This window comes from Staurois parvus, unplaced genomic scaffold, assembly GCF_062004578.1.
Source record: "Staurois parvus isolate SC_StPar_1 unplaced genomic scaffold, SC_StPar_1.0 ptg001150l, whole genome shotgun sequence".
NCBI classification, from domain to species: Eukaryota; Metazoa; Chordata; class Amphibia; order Anura; family Ranidae; genus Staurois; species Staurois parvus.
Genome location: NW_028318946.1, coordinates 1089601 through 1106280, shown reverse-complemented (window position 1 = coordinate 1106280; position 16680 = coordinate 1089601). Strand labels below are relative to the sequence as shown.

General features: G+C 46.0%; 1 protein-coding gene across 1 annotated transcript in view; it reads right to left on the bottom strand.

Moving 5' to 3' along the window:
• LOC149439171 (cell adhesion molecule CEACAM3-like) overlaps positions 1-16680 on the bottom strand; it is a 31693-nt gene that overhangs the window by 4365 nt on the left and 10648 nt on the right. Inside the window, exons 4-6 of the mRNA XM_089659338.1 lie at positions 11870-12178; positions 5943-6263; positions 3331-3492 (exon numbers count right to left, since the gene is read on the bottom strand). Coding sequence (XP_089515464.1) covers positions 3331-3492; positions 5943-6263; positions 11870-12178 — 792 coding nt within the window. The remainder of the gene's footprint in view (positions 1-3330; positions 3493-5942; positions 6264-11869; positions 12179-16680) is intronic.

The following is a 16680-nucleotide window of genomic DNA, read 5'->3' as shown; positions in this document are numbered from 1 at the left end:
GGTGTCCTCCCTTGTGTGACATCACTGGACCATATGAGTATCCAGTGATGGGTCCTTCTGGCACCCAATGGTCCAGCCAAGTGGTCAGGTGTCCTCCCTTGTGTGACATCACTGGACCATATGAGTATCCAGTGATGGGTCCTTCTGGCATACAATGGGCCGTGCCCACATCTTTCTTGCTGCTCTCAAATTACAGAGCAGATGGGGCCAGTGTATCACGTGACCAGAGTTTTAGGTACCTGGGCAATTTACGTACTAAAAAAAATATAGAATGGGCATAGGGGCTGGAATGGGAGACATTTTTTTTTATCCTTCTGGCACCCAATGGTCCAGCCAAGTGGTCAGGTGTCCTCCCTTGTGTGACATCACTGGACCATATAAGTATCCGGTGATGGGTCCTTCTGGCACCCAATGGTCCAGCCAAGTGGTCAGGTGTCCTCCCTTGTGTGACATCACTGGACCATATGAGTACCCAGTGATGAGTCCTTCTGGCACCCAATGGTCTGGCCAAGTGGTCAGGTGTCCTCCCTTGTGTGACATCACTGGACCATATGAGTATCCAGTGATGGGTCCTTCTGGCACCCAATGGTTCGGCCAAGTGGTCAGGTGTCCTCCCTTGTGGGTCATCACTGGACCATATGAGTATCCAGTGATGGGTCCTTCTGGCACCCAATGGTCCGACCAAGTGGTTAGGTGTCCTCCCTTGTGTGACATCACTGGACCATATGAGTATCCAGTGATTGGTCCTTCTGGCACCCAATGGTCCGGCCAAGTGGTCAGGTGTCCTCCCTTATGTGACATCACTGGACCATATGAGTATCCAGTGATTGGTCCTTCTGGCACCTGATGGGCAGTGTCAACATCTTTCTTGCTGCTCTCAAATTACAGTGCAGATGGGGCTGGTGTACCATGTGACCAGAGTTTTAGGTATCTGGGCAATTTACTTACTAAAAAAAATATAGAATGGGCACAGGGCCTGGAATGGGAGAAGTTTTTTTTTTATCCTTCAGGCACCCAATGGTCTGGCCAAGTGGTCAGGTGTCCTGCCTTGTTTGACATCACTGGACCATATGAGTATCCAGTGATGGGTCCTTCTGGCATTCAATGGTCCGGCCAAGTGGTCAGGTGTCCTCCCTTGTGTGACATCCCTGGACCATATGAGTATCCAGTGAAGGTGTCCTTCTGGCACCCAATGGTCTGGCCAAGTGGTCAGGTGTCCTCCCTTGTGTGACATCACTGGGCCATATGAGTATCCAGTGATGGGTCCTTCTGGTACCCAATGGGCAGTGCCCACATCTTTCTGGCTGTTCTTAAATCACAGAGCAGATGGGGCCGGTGTATTATGTGACCAAAGTTTTAGGTATCTGGGCAATTTAGGTACTAAAAAAATATAGAATGGGCACAGGGGCTGGAATGGGAGAAGTTTTTTTTTTTTATCCTTCAGGCACCCAATGGTCCGGCCAAGTGGTCAGGTGTCCTCCCTTGTGTGATATCACTGAACCATATGAGTATCCAGTGATGGGTCCTTCTGGCATTCAATGGTCCGGCCAAGTGGTCAGGTGTCCTCCCTTGTGTGACATCACTGGACCATAAGACTATCCAGTGACAGGTCCTTCTGGCACCCAATGGTCCAGCCAAGTGGTCAGGTGTCCTCCCTTGTGTGACATCACTGGACCATATGAGAATGTATCCAGTGATGGGTCCTTCTGGCACCCAACGGTCCGACCAAGTGGTCAGGTGTCCTCCCTTGTGTGACATCACTGGACCATATGAGTATCCAGTGATTGGTCCTTCTGGCACCCAATGGTCCGACCAAGTGGTCAGGTGTCCTCCCTTGTGTGACATCACTGGACCATATGAGTATCCAGTGATGGGTCCTTCTGGCACCTGATGGGCAGTGCCCACATCTTTCTTGCTGATCTCAAATTACAGTGAAGATGGGGCTGGTGTATCACGTGACCAGAGTTTTAGGTATCTGGGCAATTTACGTACTAAAAAAATATAGAATGGGCACAGGGGCTGGAATGGGAGAAGTTTTTTTTATCCTTCTGGCACCCAATGGTCCAGCCAAGTGGTCAGGTGTCCTCCCTTGTGTGACATCACTGGACCATATGAGTATCCAGTGATGGGTCCTCCTGGCACACAATGGTCCAGCCAAGTGGTCAGGTGTACTCCCTTGTGTGACATCACTGGACCATATGAGTATCCAGTGATGGGTCCTTCTGGCACCGAATGGTCCGGCCAAGTGGTCAGGTGTTCTCCCTTGTGTGACATCACTGGACCATATGAGTATCCAGTGATGGGTCCTTCTGGCACCCAATGGGCAGTGCCCACATCTTTCTTGCTGTTCTCAAATTACAGAGCAGATGGGTCGGTGTATCATGTGACCAGAGTTTTGGGTATATGGGCAATTTAGGTAATAAAAAAATATAGAATGGGCACAGGGGCTGGAATGGGAGAAGTTTTTTTTTTTATCCTTCAGGCACCCAATGGTCTGGCCAAGTGGTCAGGTGTCCTCCCTTGTGTGATATCACTGGACCATATGAGTATCCAGTGATGGGTCCTTCTGGCATTCAATGGTCCGGCCAAGTGGTCAGGTGTCCTCCCTTGCGTGACATCACTGGACCATAAGACTATCCAGTGACAGGTCCTTCTGGCACCCAATGGTCCAGCCAAGTGGTCAGGTGTCCTCCCTTGTTTGACATCACTGTACCATGTGAGTATCCAGTGATGGGTCCTTCTGGAACCCAATGGGCAGTGCCCACATCTTTCTTGCTGTTCTCAAATTACAGAGCAGATGGGTCGTGTATCACGTGACCTTCTGGCACCCAATGGTCCAGCCAAGTGGTCAGGTGTCCTCCCTTGTTTGACATCACTGTACCATGTGAGTATCCAGTGATGGGTCCTTCTGGAACCCAATGGGCAGTGCCCACATCTTTCCTGCTGCTCTCAAATTACAGTGCAGATGGGGCTGGTGTATCACGTGACCAGAGTTTTAGGTATCTGGGCAATTTACGTACTAAAAAAATATAGAATGGGCACAGGGGCTGGAATGGGAGAAGTTTTTTTTTTCTGTAGATGTGTTGGAGGAGACACTGCCATTGACCAAAACATTTTTTAAAAAGACAGAAATGTAAAGACAGCGTTAATACTTTATTATACCACCTCTGTTGAAGCCATTGTTGGACCTCTTGCAGAGCTAGAAGCACCCACATCATTGTGTGGGCTCGCATGTTTCTCCTCTTAGTGTATCACTTTAGGTCTGAAGCCCCACAGTTCCCAATTGTTTATTCATAGTTCAGTAATATTCAGTTGTTCAGTTTTTCTCACCTTGACCTGTATGAATCGTGGAATCCCATCTAACAGAGGAAGCATGCGTGACGTAACTGTTCTGGCTTTCAGCACCTGAAAGTGTTGCGGCAATGTAAGCATGTGGCTTTTTTGCAGTCGAACGGTAAAGCTTCAATTTCCTATATTTCCTATAACCTCCTCCTGTAAGGTTAAAAATCACTTGAGGATTCTAGCTACATATTTGAAAAAAAATTCTCCTACAGTAAATGTAAACCCAAAATCGATTTTTTAGTTAGTCTTGCGTCATGTCTCAATGAGTTCAGCTTTCTTAACCACTTGAGTCCCCAGCACAATTATCGCATACCTGGTGATGGAGGCCAATGAAGAGAGGGCTTCCCTTGCGGCTAAGTTCCAGACTCCCCTGGATATGGGACAGCAGGAGTCGGGCCCAAAGTAGCACGGGTCACCTGTAGAAGTGCTGGTCAGAGGTACACCCAGGAGCACAGCTAATGTACTGGAATGGAGTCTGCAGACAGGTGGTGCCTGTGAGAGGTATGCAAGCCTTCAGGGAAAGAGAGGACCACAGAGTAGTCAGTTCAAAGCCAAGGTCAAGTGCTAGGTGGAGAGTGGAGCAGACGTAGTCAGTAGAGTAGCTGGGGTCATACACAAGAGAGCGGGAGAGAATATTCGTTAGCCAAGTCAGGAGTCAGGCAGAGAAGACAGATCCAAGAGCAAGCTGGGTCAGTAACAGGAAATCGCTAAAGCAAGGAACACAGACAATGGTACTGGGGAGCGAGAGATCAACCAGCAACTTGAGGAAGTGATGAGCATCCTTATAAAGGCTGCCTGGCGCCAAACTGAGCAAATGCGTGTGCAACTATGCACCAGTGCACATGTGTGTTCCGGCTTGCATCCGTGCGCCAATGCGCATGGATCTTCGCCAACGTGCACTTCTGCAGCCATGCAGGGTCCTGGCAGGAGTGGCTTTTCTTCTAGAACTTCTGCTGTGGACAGAACCCTGACAGCCATTTTAAAACAGCATGTGGTCTCAATGTTTCTTGGGGGTCTTGGTGGGGGTCAGGGGTGGACTGACAACTCACGGGGCCCTCAGGCAAAAGGGGATCATGGGGCCACTGTGTCCTCGCCCACACTCAAACCACACCCAAAAAAGCCTATGAAAGGTAGCAGGGGCATATCATGAGGCCCCCTACTGACCCTGGGCCCTTGGGCAGTGCCCGAGTTCCCAAATGGTCAGTCCGCCTCTGCCTGACACCCATCACCCTGTGCCTGTATGTTGACTCCCGTAAGACTGCACCTGCATTCTCTCCTTCTGTCACCACCACACATGACACCCATCACCCCGTGCATGCACGTTGACTCCCCCAAGACTGCACCTACATTCTCCCCTTCTGTCACCTCCACACTTGACACTCATCCTCCAATCAGCCATCACCCCGTGCATGCATGTTGATTCCCGTAAGACTGCACCTGCATTCTCCCCTTCTGTCACCACCACACCTGACACTCATGCCATCACCCATCACCCCGTGCATGCACTTGACTCCCCCAAGACTGCACCTGCATTCTCTTCTCCTGTCACCACCTCTCCTGGTCCCTATCCCGTCATCACCCATCACCTCATAATAGCACGTTGACTCCCCCAAGACTGCACCTGCATTCTCCCCTTCTGTCACCACACCTGACACCCATCCTCCCATCAGCCATCACCCTGTGCCTGCATGTTGACTCCCTAAGACTGCACCTGCATTCTCCCCTCCTGTCACCACCTCTCCTGACACCCATCCCACCATCAACCGTGCCTGAATGTTGACTCCCGTAAGACTACACCAGCTTTCTCCTTTTCTTTCACCACCAAACCTGGCCCCCCATCAACCCTGACTCTTACCACTGTTCCTTCCATAAAACCAACCCTTCCCCGCTCTTACCATTGCTCCTGACACTTTTCCAACACCCCACCCATCCCCATCATGGCCCATTCTAGAACAATCACACTTTTTGCTAGTACAGTAAAAAAAAATATTTTATTTTACTTTTTGCTAAGTGCTCCAGCAATGGTTAAAATTCCTTGTGCTGGCAGCATGTAGAATAGTCGGAATGCTGCTCTCCCACATATTGCAGCTGCCCTGCTCTCTTGCAGTCTCACACAGCCCTCCTAAATATTGCTCTAATCAAGAACACTCTCATTCCCTGAGAAGTGCCATTTGATGCTTTGGACCACTGCAATTTTGGCCACTGAGTGGTGTTGTGTGAAAGTAGTGGTCCAACTCTCCTATATGCTGCCAACAGGTATTTTAACCCTTGCTACAGCACTTAGCAGCAAAGGAAAAACTAAAGGCAGCAGTGTACTGTATAATGTATATGCAGCAGGGGCGGACTGACCATTTGGAAACTCGGGCACTGCCCAAGGGCCCAGGGTCAGTAGGGGGCCCCATGAGATGCCCTGGTACCTTTTTCATAGGCTTTTTTGAGTTTGAGCAAGGACACAGGGGCCCCATGATCCCCTATTGCCCGGGGGCCCCATGAGTTGTCAGTCCGCTCCTGCTATGCAGTCTGATTGCATTACAGTAATAAATACAAAGGGTTCAAGTGGTCTTTAAGAATCTGCCATACATTGAATTGCAGTAACTTACCCACTACTGTGAGGTTATAGAGCTGTGTACATTGCAGAGATGTCGGTGTCACCATATAACTTCCATATGTTCCTTGGTCCTCTCTGGTTAGTCCAATTATAATTAAGGATCCATTAGTGGTGACATTCAGACGTCCTTTATAATGATCATCTTGAATTGCGACCTGTTTACCAGGCTCTGTTACTGCAAAATGTACCAAATCATTCACATTCACCCAGGTGATGGATGTAAACCCAATAAGGTCCAAGGGAAGAATGACCTCTCCTCCTTCCACTCCAGATACATTGGTCTGCTCTGCACAGGAATCAGTACTTGATACACCTGGTAAAGGATCTGAATGTGAGTAGGGATACCATTAAATTGCATTTCATAAGTCATGGCAACAATATTCAAAAGCAAAAGTTTAAGAGTGGTTTCACACTGACCCAGTGTAGTCCCAGGCAAAGCACAGCCAACCCATGGGTTTTGTGTGGGTTAGCTGTACTTGTAAGGGAATTCCCATGAGACGGCTGGCGAATAGACGTGCGCATGTGCACAGAAATGCACGATCGCGCACACGCACAGCGAAGATTGACACCAGACGGACTATTTAAAAGGTACCTCTGCCTGTGCTGAGTGCTGACTGGTCTTCAGCTATTCCCCATTTCCTGCTCGTTCCTGTGTGATTTCCTTGTTGCTGTCCCAGCTTGTTCCTGACCTGACTCTAATTACTCTCCTGCTTGATACTTGTTCCTGACTTCGGCTCTGCTCCTGACTTTGGCTTGCTTATGATTTGGTACCTCGCTGTCCGCCCGTTGATGACCCCGGATATTCCTATGACATTGCTTCTGTCTCTCATCCTTGCTTCCTGCCTTGCTCTGGTGAATACCTGGCGACCTACCATACCAGCTCTGCATATCACTAGTGTTCCTGGATCGGAGGTTCATCAATCTTCCAAAGTCTCCAACTGCAAGAGCTGCAAACAACATCTGCTGGCGCTCTTGTCCTCCTGGTTCCTAGACACCCTCTGTTCCACTTCAAGCGGGGTCAGAGCTAGTGACACAAGTGAGGCCGACCTCGTCATTTCAGTCTCCAATCAGTACTTTCCCATATTTAACCATTAACACGCACGCTGAAAATGCTTAATACTTCAGAACTTGTATTTTACACAATTTGTGCAGGTGCTTGTGCAAAATAAATTTATGAAGTGCACCATAAACAGCTCTTTGAATCTGTGTTTCCTTCTTCGCTTCACTCCACCATTGTGGACCACCGCCACTCTGGAAAACTCCCCAGATGACCATGACCTCTGACTTAAGAGTGGTGGAAGATTTCCATCCTCTCCATTTCCTCATCCTTCATCACTTCCTGTCTCGGTGACAATGGCCACCAATAGTCACCAAGACAAATAGTGATGGTGAACGCCCCCCCAATAAGAATCTGATTAAGATACTAGCTCTTCCCTACTTGCCTTTAGATGCATCTTAGCTACAGATCACGGTACATCTTGTTGGACCTTATAGAAATCTATTGACCTAGTGAGGTTCCTTCACATAGGTGACCAGGGGGCCAACGTGCTGATTGGATGCAGTCACTGTTCGTCTAAGAATTTTCAACTCAGCTTCATCATTTGCCAAAATTCCACTGTTGTCTGAACAGCTCAAGACTGTGCATTAAATGCACACAGACTGCAATATAATTACCTACACCTCAAGGCTAGGGATGAGCTTGCATTTGTTCAGAACTGGTTTGGATCCGAAGCTGCCAAAAGCCGGTTGTCATTCCAGGTCCAGTGGTGTGTGGATGGGCTTTCCCCATCCCAGCAATGGACATTACAAAGGGGCACGTACGCTTGTGTCATAATTGACATAGCATGGCTGTAATGGACCCCGGTCTCCCACGACTGGGTATCTCTGTCAAGAAGCTGCTTCTCAGGCTCTCGAACATGAGGCCAGGGAATCTGGCTATTGCTACCCCAAGATCCAGACGACACCAGATTTGAAGTAAGCCAGAAGGTAGACGACTTTATTTGAACACAGATACAAGATATATACACTCAGGGGACAAATCCCCTCTACCTGCATAATGTTACAGGATGGGGACAATCTACATTTAGTAACAAGAGACACACAGGTATTCAAACTTCACACCAGCAGACAGTCCCATCAGGAGGGAGGGCTGCTGGAGACACCCCACACTAAGCTAATACGCATAAACACATACATTCCATAATAGTTTACTCCCAAACCAGACAAACAGTAGAACAATGGGATGCAACCACATAACACCAAACAATCCACAACCCCCCACCCCACCTATCTCCTAGACATGTATACACAATATTAGGACAGATCACCCTGTAACCCTAACAGGCACAGGGTGACTTACACATAAGAGGGATATGGGGAGCTGAGACAGGGGTCTCTCCACCTCTCCAAAGTGAGCTGGATTCAATGGGCCCCCCACCCAAAGTGACTCCCATCACAATGGCCACCTTGATCCAATATGGCCATGTGGCCATACTAGGTCAATGATGTCATGAGCATCACCGTTCCATTGTAAAGTCAGCTAAAGGACGGGGAATCCCCATCAGCATCTCATTGGACCAGGAATGACAGCTGGCTTCTGGGCTCAGACTCAAACTCAGTTCTGAACAAACACAAGCTCATCCCTACTCAAGACCAAAAATATAAGAAGTAAATCAAGAAAACTATAAAATTAAATCATTAGCAATGAAAATTAATTTTATTGCAGTCTGTGTGCATTAAATGCACACAGACTGCAATAAAATTACCTACACCTCAAGACTAGGGATGAGCTTGCATTTCTTCAGAACCGGTTTGGGTCCGAAGCAGCCAAAAGCCTGTTGTCATTCCAGGTCCAGTGGTGTGTGGATAGGCTTTCCCCATCCCAGCAATGGATGTTACAAAGGGGCAGGGATGCTTTTGTCATAATGGACTTAAAATGGCCACCCTGACCCAATATGACCATGTGGCCATACTAGGTCAATGATGTCATGAGCATCACTGTTCCATTGTAAAGTCAGCTACAGTACGGGAAATCCCCCACCCGCAATTCATTGGACCACTAATGACAGTTGGAATCCCTATCAGCATCTCATTGGACCAGGAATGACTGTTGGAATCCCCATCAGCACCTCTTTGGACCAGGAATGACAGTTGGCTTCTGGGTTCATACTCAACCAACACAAGCTCATCCCTACTCAAGACCAAAAATATAAGAAGTAAATCAAGAAAACTATAGAATTAAATGCACACAGACTGCAATATAATTACCTACACCTCAAGGCTAGGGATGAGCTTGCATTTCTTCAGAACCGGTTTGGGTCCGAAGCAGCCAAAAGACGGTAGTCATTCCAGGTCCAGTGGTGTGTGGATGGGCTTTCCCCATCCCAGCAATGGCCATTACAAAGGGGCAGGGACGCTTTTGTCATAATGGACTTAACATGGCCACCCTGACCCAATATGATCATGTGGCCATACTAGGTCAATGATGTCATGAGCATCACCGTTCCATTGTAAAGTCAGCTACAGTACGGGAAATCCCCCACCCGCAATTCATTGGACCACTAATGACAGTTGGAATCCTCATCAGCATCTCATTGGACCAGGAATGACTGTTGGAATCCCCATCAGCACCTCTTTGGACCAGGAATGACAGTTGGCTTCTGGGTTCATACTCAACCAACACAAGCTCATCCCTACTCAAGACCAAAAATATAAGAAGTAAATCAAGAAAACTATAGAATTAAATGCATACAGACTGCAATACAATTACCTACACCTCAAGGCTAGGGATGAGCTTGCATTTCTTCAGAACCGGTTTGGGTCCGAAGCAGCCAAAAGACGGTAGTCATTCCAGGTCCAGTGGTGTGTGGATGGGCTTTCTCCATCTCAGCAATGGATGTTACAAAGGGGCAGGGACGCTTTTGTCGTAATGGACTTAACATGGCCACCCTGACTCAATATGACCATGTAGCCATACTAGGTCAATGATGTCATGAGCATCACCGTTCCATTGTAAAGTCAGCTACAGGACGGGAAATCCCCCACCCGCAATTCATTGGACCACTAATGACAGTTGGAATCCCCATCAGCATCTCATTGGATCAGGAATGACTGTTAAAAACCCCATCAGCACCTCATTGGACCAGGAATGACAGTTGGCTTCTGGGTTCATACTCAACCAACACAAGCTCATCCCTACTCAAGACCAAAAATATAAGAAGTAAATCAAGAAAACTATAGAATTAAATGCACACAGACTGCAATAAAATTACCTACACCTCAAGGCTAGGGATGAGCTTGCATTTCTTCAGAACCGGTTTGGGTCCGAAGCAGCCAAAAGCCGGTTGTCATTCCAGGTCCAGTGGTGTGTGGATGGGCTTTCCCCATCCCAGCAATGGATGTTACAAAGGGGCAGGGACGCTTTTGTCATAATGGACTTAACATGGCCACCTTGACCTGATATGACCATGTGGCCATACTAGGTCAATGATGTCATCAGCATCACCTTTCCATTGTAAAGTCAGCTACAGGACAGGGAATCCCCCACCCGCAATTCATTGGACCACGAATGACAATTGGAATCCCGATCAGCATCTCATTGGACCAGGAATGACTGTTGGAATCCCCATCAGCACCTCATTAGACCAGGAATGACAGTTGGCTTCTGGGTTCATACTCAACCAACACAAGCTCATCCCTACTCAAGACCAAAAATATAAGACCACGAATGACAGTTGGAATCCCCATCAGCATCTCATTGGACCAAGAATGACTGTTGGAATCCCCATCAGCACCTCATTGGACCAGGAATGACAGTTGGCTTCTGGGTTCATACTCAACCAACACAAGCTCATCCCTACTCAAGACCAAAAATATAAGAAGTAAATCAAGAAACCTATAGAATTAAATGCACACAGACTGCAATAAAATTACCTACACCTCAAGGCTAGGGGTGAGCTTGCATTTCTTCAGAACCGGTTTGGGTCCGAAGCAGCCAAAAGCCTGTAGTCATTCCAGGTCCAGTAGTATGTGGATGGGCTTTCCCCATCCCAGCAATGGCCGTTACAAAGGGGCAGGGATGCTTTTGTCATAATTGACTTAACATGGCCACCTTGACCCAATATGGCCATGTGACCATACTAGGTCAATGATGTCATGAGCATCACCGTTCCATTGTAGTCAGCTACAGGACGGGAGAATCCCCCACCCGCAATTCATTGGACCAGTAATGACAGTTGGAATCCCCATCAGCATCTCATTGGACCAGGAATGACTGTTGGAATCCCCATCAGCATCTCATTGGACCACTAATGACAGTTGGCTTCTGGGTTCATACTCAACCAACACAAGCTCATCCCTACTCAAGACCAAAAATATAAGAAGTAAATCAAGAAAACTATAGAATTAAATGCACACAGACTGCAATACAATTACCTACACCTCAAGGCTAGGGATGAGCTTGCATTTCTTCAGAACCGGTTTGGGTCCGAAGCAGCCAAAAGCCGGTAGTCATTCCAGGTCCAGTGGTGTGTGGATAGGCTTTCCCCACCCCAGCAATGGCCGTTACAAAGGGGCAGGGATGCTTTTGTCATAATGGACTTAACATGGCCACCCTGACCCAATATGGCCATGTGGCCATACTAGGTCAATGATGTCATGAGCATCACCGTTCCATTGTAAAGTCAGCTACAGGACAGGGAATCCCCCACCCACGAATGACAGTTGGAATCCCCATCAGCATCTCATTGGACCAGGAATGACTGTTGGAATCCCCATCAGCATCTCATTGGACCACGAATGACAGTTGGCTTCTGGGTTCAGACTCAACAAACACAAGCTCATCCCTACTCAAGACCAAAAATATAAGAAGTAAATCAAGAAAACTATAGAATTAAATCATCAGCAATGAAAATGACTTACCGAACACTCTGAGATTAAACTTTTGAAGACATTGTCCTAATTTGAATCTCTGCACATTAGCGGTGTATTGTCCTTCGTCTTCTCTGGTCAGACCAGTTATAACTAGGGATCCATCAGCTGTAGCTTCTACTCTTCCTGTATAGGCTGAATATCGGGTCTTGGTAGGTTTACCCGGTTTGGATATAGCCAACATTTTTATACTAGGGGTAGCAGCCACCCAAGTAATGTACTCAATCTCAGCTGCATCCACTTGTAGAGTTACACGTCCACCAATTGTACCTGACACCTGTTTGTCCCTGCAAGTTGCACCTGAAAAAGAATAATGCATGATATAATATTTATGATAGTCAACTGTTTAAAAAAAAAAAAAATGTATTAAGTATAATGATAAAGTATGTCTGATTTTAGGTCCATTGTGCTGTGATGGCAGCTCAGTCAACAGAATGGGCCGCCTTAACCACTTCCTGTCCGGACACTTTCACCCCCTTCCTGTCCAGGCCAATTTTCAGCTTTCAGTGCTATCACACTTTGAATGACAATTGCGCGGTCATGCAACACTGTACCCATATGGATTTTTAGCATTTTTTTGAGACAGATAAAGCTTTATTTTGGCGGTATTTATTCACCACTGGGATTTTTTTTTTTTGCTATATAAATGAAAAAGTCCAAATATTTTGAAAAAAAAAGTGTTTTTCTTATAAAATTTAGCAAATACATAATCTTTCTTCATAAATCTTGGCCAAAATGTATTCAGTTATCTTTTTAGTAAAAAAAATAAATAACCCAAATTAGTTTATAACCAAAAATTATAATTTTTAAAAACTTTTTTTTACATTTTTATTTTATTTTTTTATATTATGATTATTTTTTTTTTTTTACACTGATTGCTTTTACACCCATAAAGGCTGTAAAAGCAATAATTTCTCCTTCTCTCTGGCTGCATTCTTGCAGCCATTGAAAAATACTGTGTAAGCTGTGATTGGTCACAGCTTGTCACATTGTACAGGGCTGTTGTGAATAGCCCTGTACCATGTGACCTCTGTGATCATTCACAGATTTCACATGTAGTAAGCAATGATGTCAGAAGTGACATCTTGCTTACTACTCTTCATGTGATCACTGATTGGCCAATCTGTGATCACATGATCGGGACCTCGCACAGAGGTCCTGTACAACGACCGGTGTTCCACTGTGTCTGGAGGACTCCCAGGGAGGCGGGGAGGCCATTTATAAACAGCCACCCACCCCTGCTCTGCCACCGGACGGACGGGAAGTGGTTGACGTGGAACAGAACTAAGAAAATTAAAGATTTGCTATGTTATAGAGAAAATTTGAAAAGGTTATATGTGCCTAAGCAGTACCTTGACACATGTGCCCTTTGTCTAGAGTTCCTCCTGAAATATATCAGAGAACTTTTCGGTATGTAATTGTGCCAAGGCACTCCTGTTCTGTAGCCTCATAGCTGTATATCTGCAGTGTGAGATCTAGGGTGCTGCTTGTCTCAGGAGATTTGATGATGTAGTTGTAAGCCATGTACCGGGGTGGGCTCCCCAGGATACAGTGAAGTCACAAACGAGGAAAGCAACCCCAATACCAGCTTTTGCCACAACAGAATTTTACTTAGATGTGGCAAATAAACACAACCACAAATGCTGGGAACATACAATAAATTTACATACACCCAACCCAAAGGCTGAGACCCTTGTGCTGCACAGCACGGCGCCTCCTGATGGATGAAGGTAGAAAGTGAAGTAATTTACCTACTGGGGGGCACAACTAAGCTGCCACACCTTACCTGTTATTACCCTACAGAGCAGGAATCAGTGTATGGGTGTACGGTATGGGCTAGCCTGCGGTGCAGCACAACAGCTTATGATCTTCCACAAATCTACAGTATTCCCCCTCCCATAACTGGTCCTGTAGCACGTGCCTGAGTATTCCTTCAGAGCAAAACACCAGTCTGGCTTGAGTTTGTAGGATTTTATCAGCTCTCCAATGTGAAATGTCACTTTAAGTTGTGGAGTCCTTCCAATGATCAGTAACAACACTTGTGGCCTGACACAAACAAAGACCCTAACTAACTATAGGCCTGTCTCAGTCCTATAGGCGCCAACACTGAAATGAGGTGCGTGCACGATCTTACCGACCCGGGTCTGCTTTGCATCCGCTGGTGACTCTGAACAGAACAAATGTCTCTCCACTAAGCGTGCGATATCACAGTATATATATTGCTTAGTTCCTCAGCTTCCCATCAGCTTCCTGGCAGAAATCTTCCTTTCTTTGAACAGGGTTAGTGTCTTGAACACCATCAGCTTTCTTTGAACAGGGTTAATGTCTTGAACACCATCAGCTTCACTCAACTGAATTTCTGATTACGGAGGGCTGTCCTCACATCTGGATGGCATCAGATTCTCAGATCACACAGCCCCCCTTCTCTCTCTCAAGCATGGCTGCTCTCCTCTCCTTTTCCTGTTCACTCTCCAAGTGTAAAAGCCCACCCCTTCATGAATATAGAAAACTCTATGCAGTCTGAGGCTGTGTTAGAAAAAGCAGTGACATCTTGTGGCTAAACTGCAGAATGTCAGTCAGAACGTTTTTAATTTACTTCAATCAGTGTTCAAACAATGAAAGCTGTTTCCCCATCTCACATCATTACTGTGCTGCTGGAGGCTGAGAAAGCAAAGCTCTGCTCCTACCAAGATGGCCACCTTCAAAAAGAGATACTGTGCAGAACAAGGCATGGCAAGTATCACTGTTAGATAATGAGTTTATGTGAAATCTCCATTAAACACTGTAAATAATATTGTAATTATGAATATATTTCAGTTAGAGCTGTATCAGTCTGGGTGTGCAATGTGTCTTCCCATAAATTCATGTTCTATAGATACCATAGTTGTCAAAGGAAATTTTCTAATAATTACACCTTCTTTATTGTATAACAGAAGTCTCTGCTGAGAATCCTCTTTCAGACAGTTCGGTGCCAGAGTTAGTTTATCTAACAATGGGACAGACCTGTTGGCTTCCCAAATATGCACTTCAAAGGAGACCTCATTTAGATATGCAATGAAGGTGGCCAGCCATTCATGAATACTTAGTTTCCCAGGAAAAGGTCAGGAACTGGCTTGCTTAAATTCCATAAAGGGTGTGCCAAGATTTGCCTTAAAGGGGGTTGGTGTATGCTAAATACAGGGGATTTGAAGTTAACCAATTATGAAAGAAAATAGACTGGCCAGCCAATCAGAGATACTCTATGAAAATGAATGGAAGAAAGGCGAGAGAGAGAGAGAGAGAGAGAGAGAGAGAGGTTCTCTTTGGAACACTAGAGGAAGGGAATGGAACTTTTATGTACAGTTCCATGGTAATTATGGAATATATCCCTTGAACTTGTATCTAAATGTTTGTCTTATGTCTTTTCTGTTTGTATTTTGTATTATGTTCGAGCGTTTTTAATAATGTTTCTTTTATGTAACTAGGTAGATTGTTTGCGTTAGTTTAGACCTCCATCCTATTCACTAATCAATTTTGGTTGTTGTGTTAAACCTTTCACTTCTTGGTAAGAACTCTTCATTTACCAAATCATATCAGAGAAATATTACTGTATATTTCATAATATATGGATTTGGTCAACAATCTTGGTGGAGATTCAACTGGAGAGAAGGCTTCTCTTGCACCTCTTGTCCAACGCCCCTGGTAGTGGTGACAAGAGATGTGAGGGCACAGAATGGCACAAGGGCTGATGTAGTAGGCAGCTCCAACTGCTGGTTGCAAGAAGCAGATGACTGTGGACCACCAGACAAGGACCAGAGGCCGGAACATGGTAACACTTGATCAGAAGGCAGGAGCAAAGCCCAGACACAAGCCAAAGGTGGTCAACAGTCAGGCAGTCTGATATAGGGACCTTGGGCAGAGTCACTATACAAGTCAGGCAGTGAGGTATTAAATTATTAGGCAGAATGCAGAGTCGAAACACTGGCCGTGGTCACAAAAGGTAGACAAAAATCGAAAGACATGGGAAGGCAGAGGTAGCAGGTCGGGATGCAGGAAAATCAGGGACTGGCTAAGGACCACTTAGCAATCTCTTCATGTCACAATCTGACCTAAATGGACAGTTTGCCTCTAATTTCAGTGCCAAGCATGAGAGCTAAAATGTTTGTGCGTGATACTACACATCTTGCAGGGAAACCTTTTATCATGAGCATGCGCATTCAGGAGTATTCTCACTCTAGTAAGCAATGGAGTTTTCTTCCAGTAAGGCCCCATGTACACGGGACGTTTCTGAATGATGGAAACTGACTGCTGTAAAACGTAGGTTAAAAAACGTATGTTTAGCTGCATTTGCATAACGCATTTATGTGCGTTTGCGTTTAGAAGCGTTTTTTAAAGATAAGCACAGGAGAACCTCCCAAATGCCCAGAATGCACTGAAAAGTGGTAAATTAATAACTATTTCAGACTGTTTCAGAGAAATACAGAGAGTAGAAGCAGAGACAGCAGTATGTGTTGAGATTAGCTTAGGTGGGAGTTGCTCATTAACATTTCTTTTGTTTACAAGGGTGGGAAAGGCGTCTGGTGGAGGGAGTCATTAAGGCTACCTGGCAGGGGGTCTTCATGAGGAATTTGAGGCGTGAATGGTCATTTACATATCTTTTGTTTCCAAGGGAGGGAGAGGTCTGAGGTGTGAATTGGTCATTAACATATCTTTTGTTTCCAAGGGTGGGAGAGGTCTGAGATGTGAATGGTCATGAACATATCTTTTGTTTCCATGGGTCGGAGAGGTCTGAGGTCTGAATGGTCATGAACATATCTTTTGTT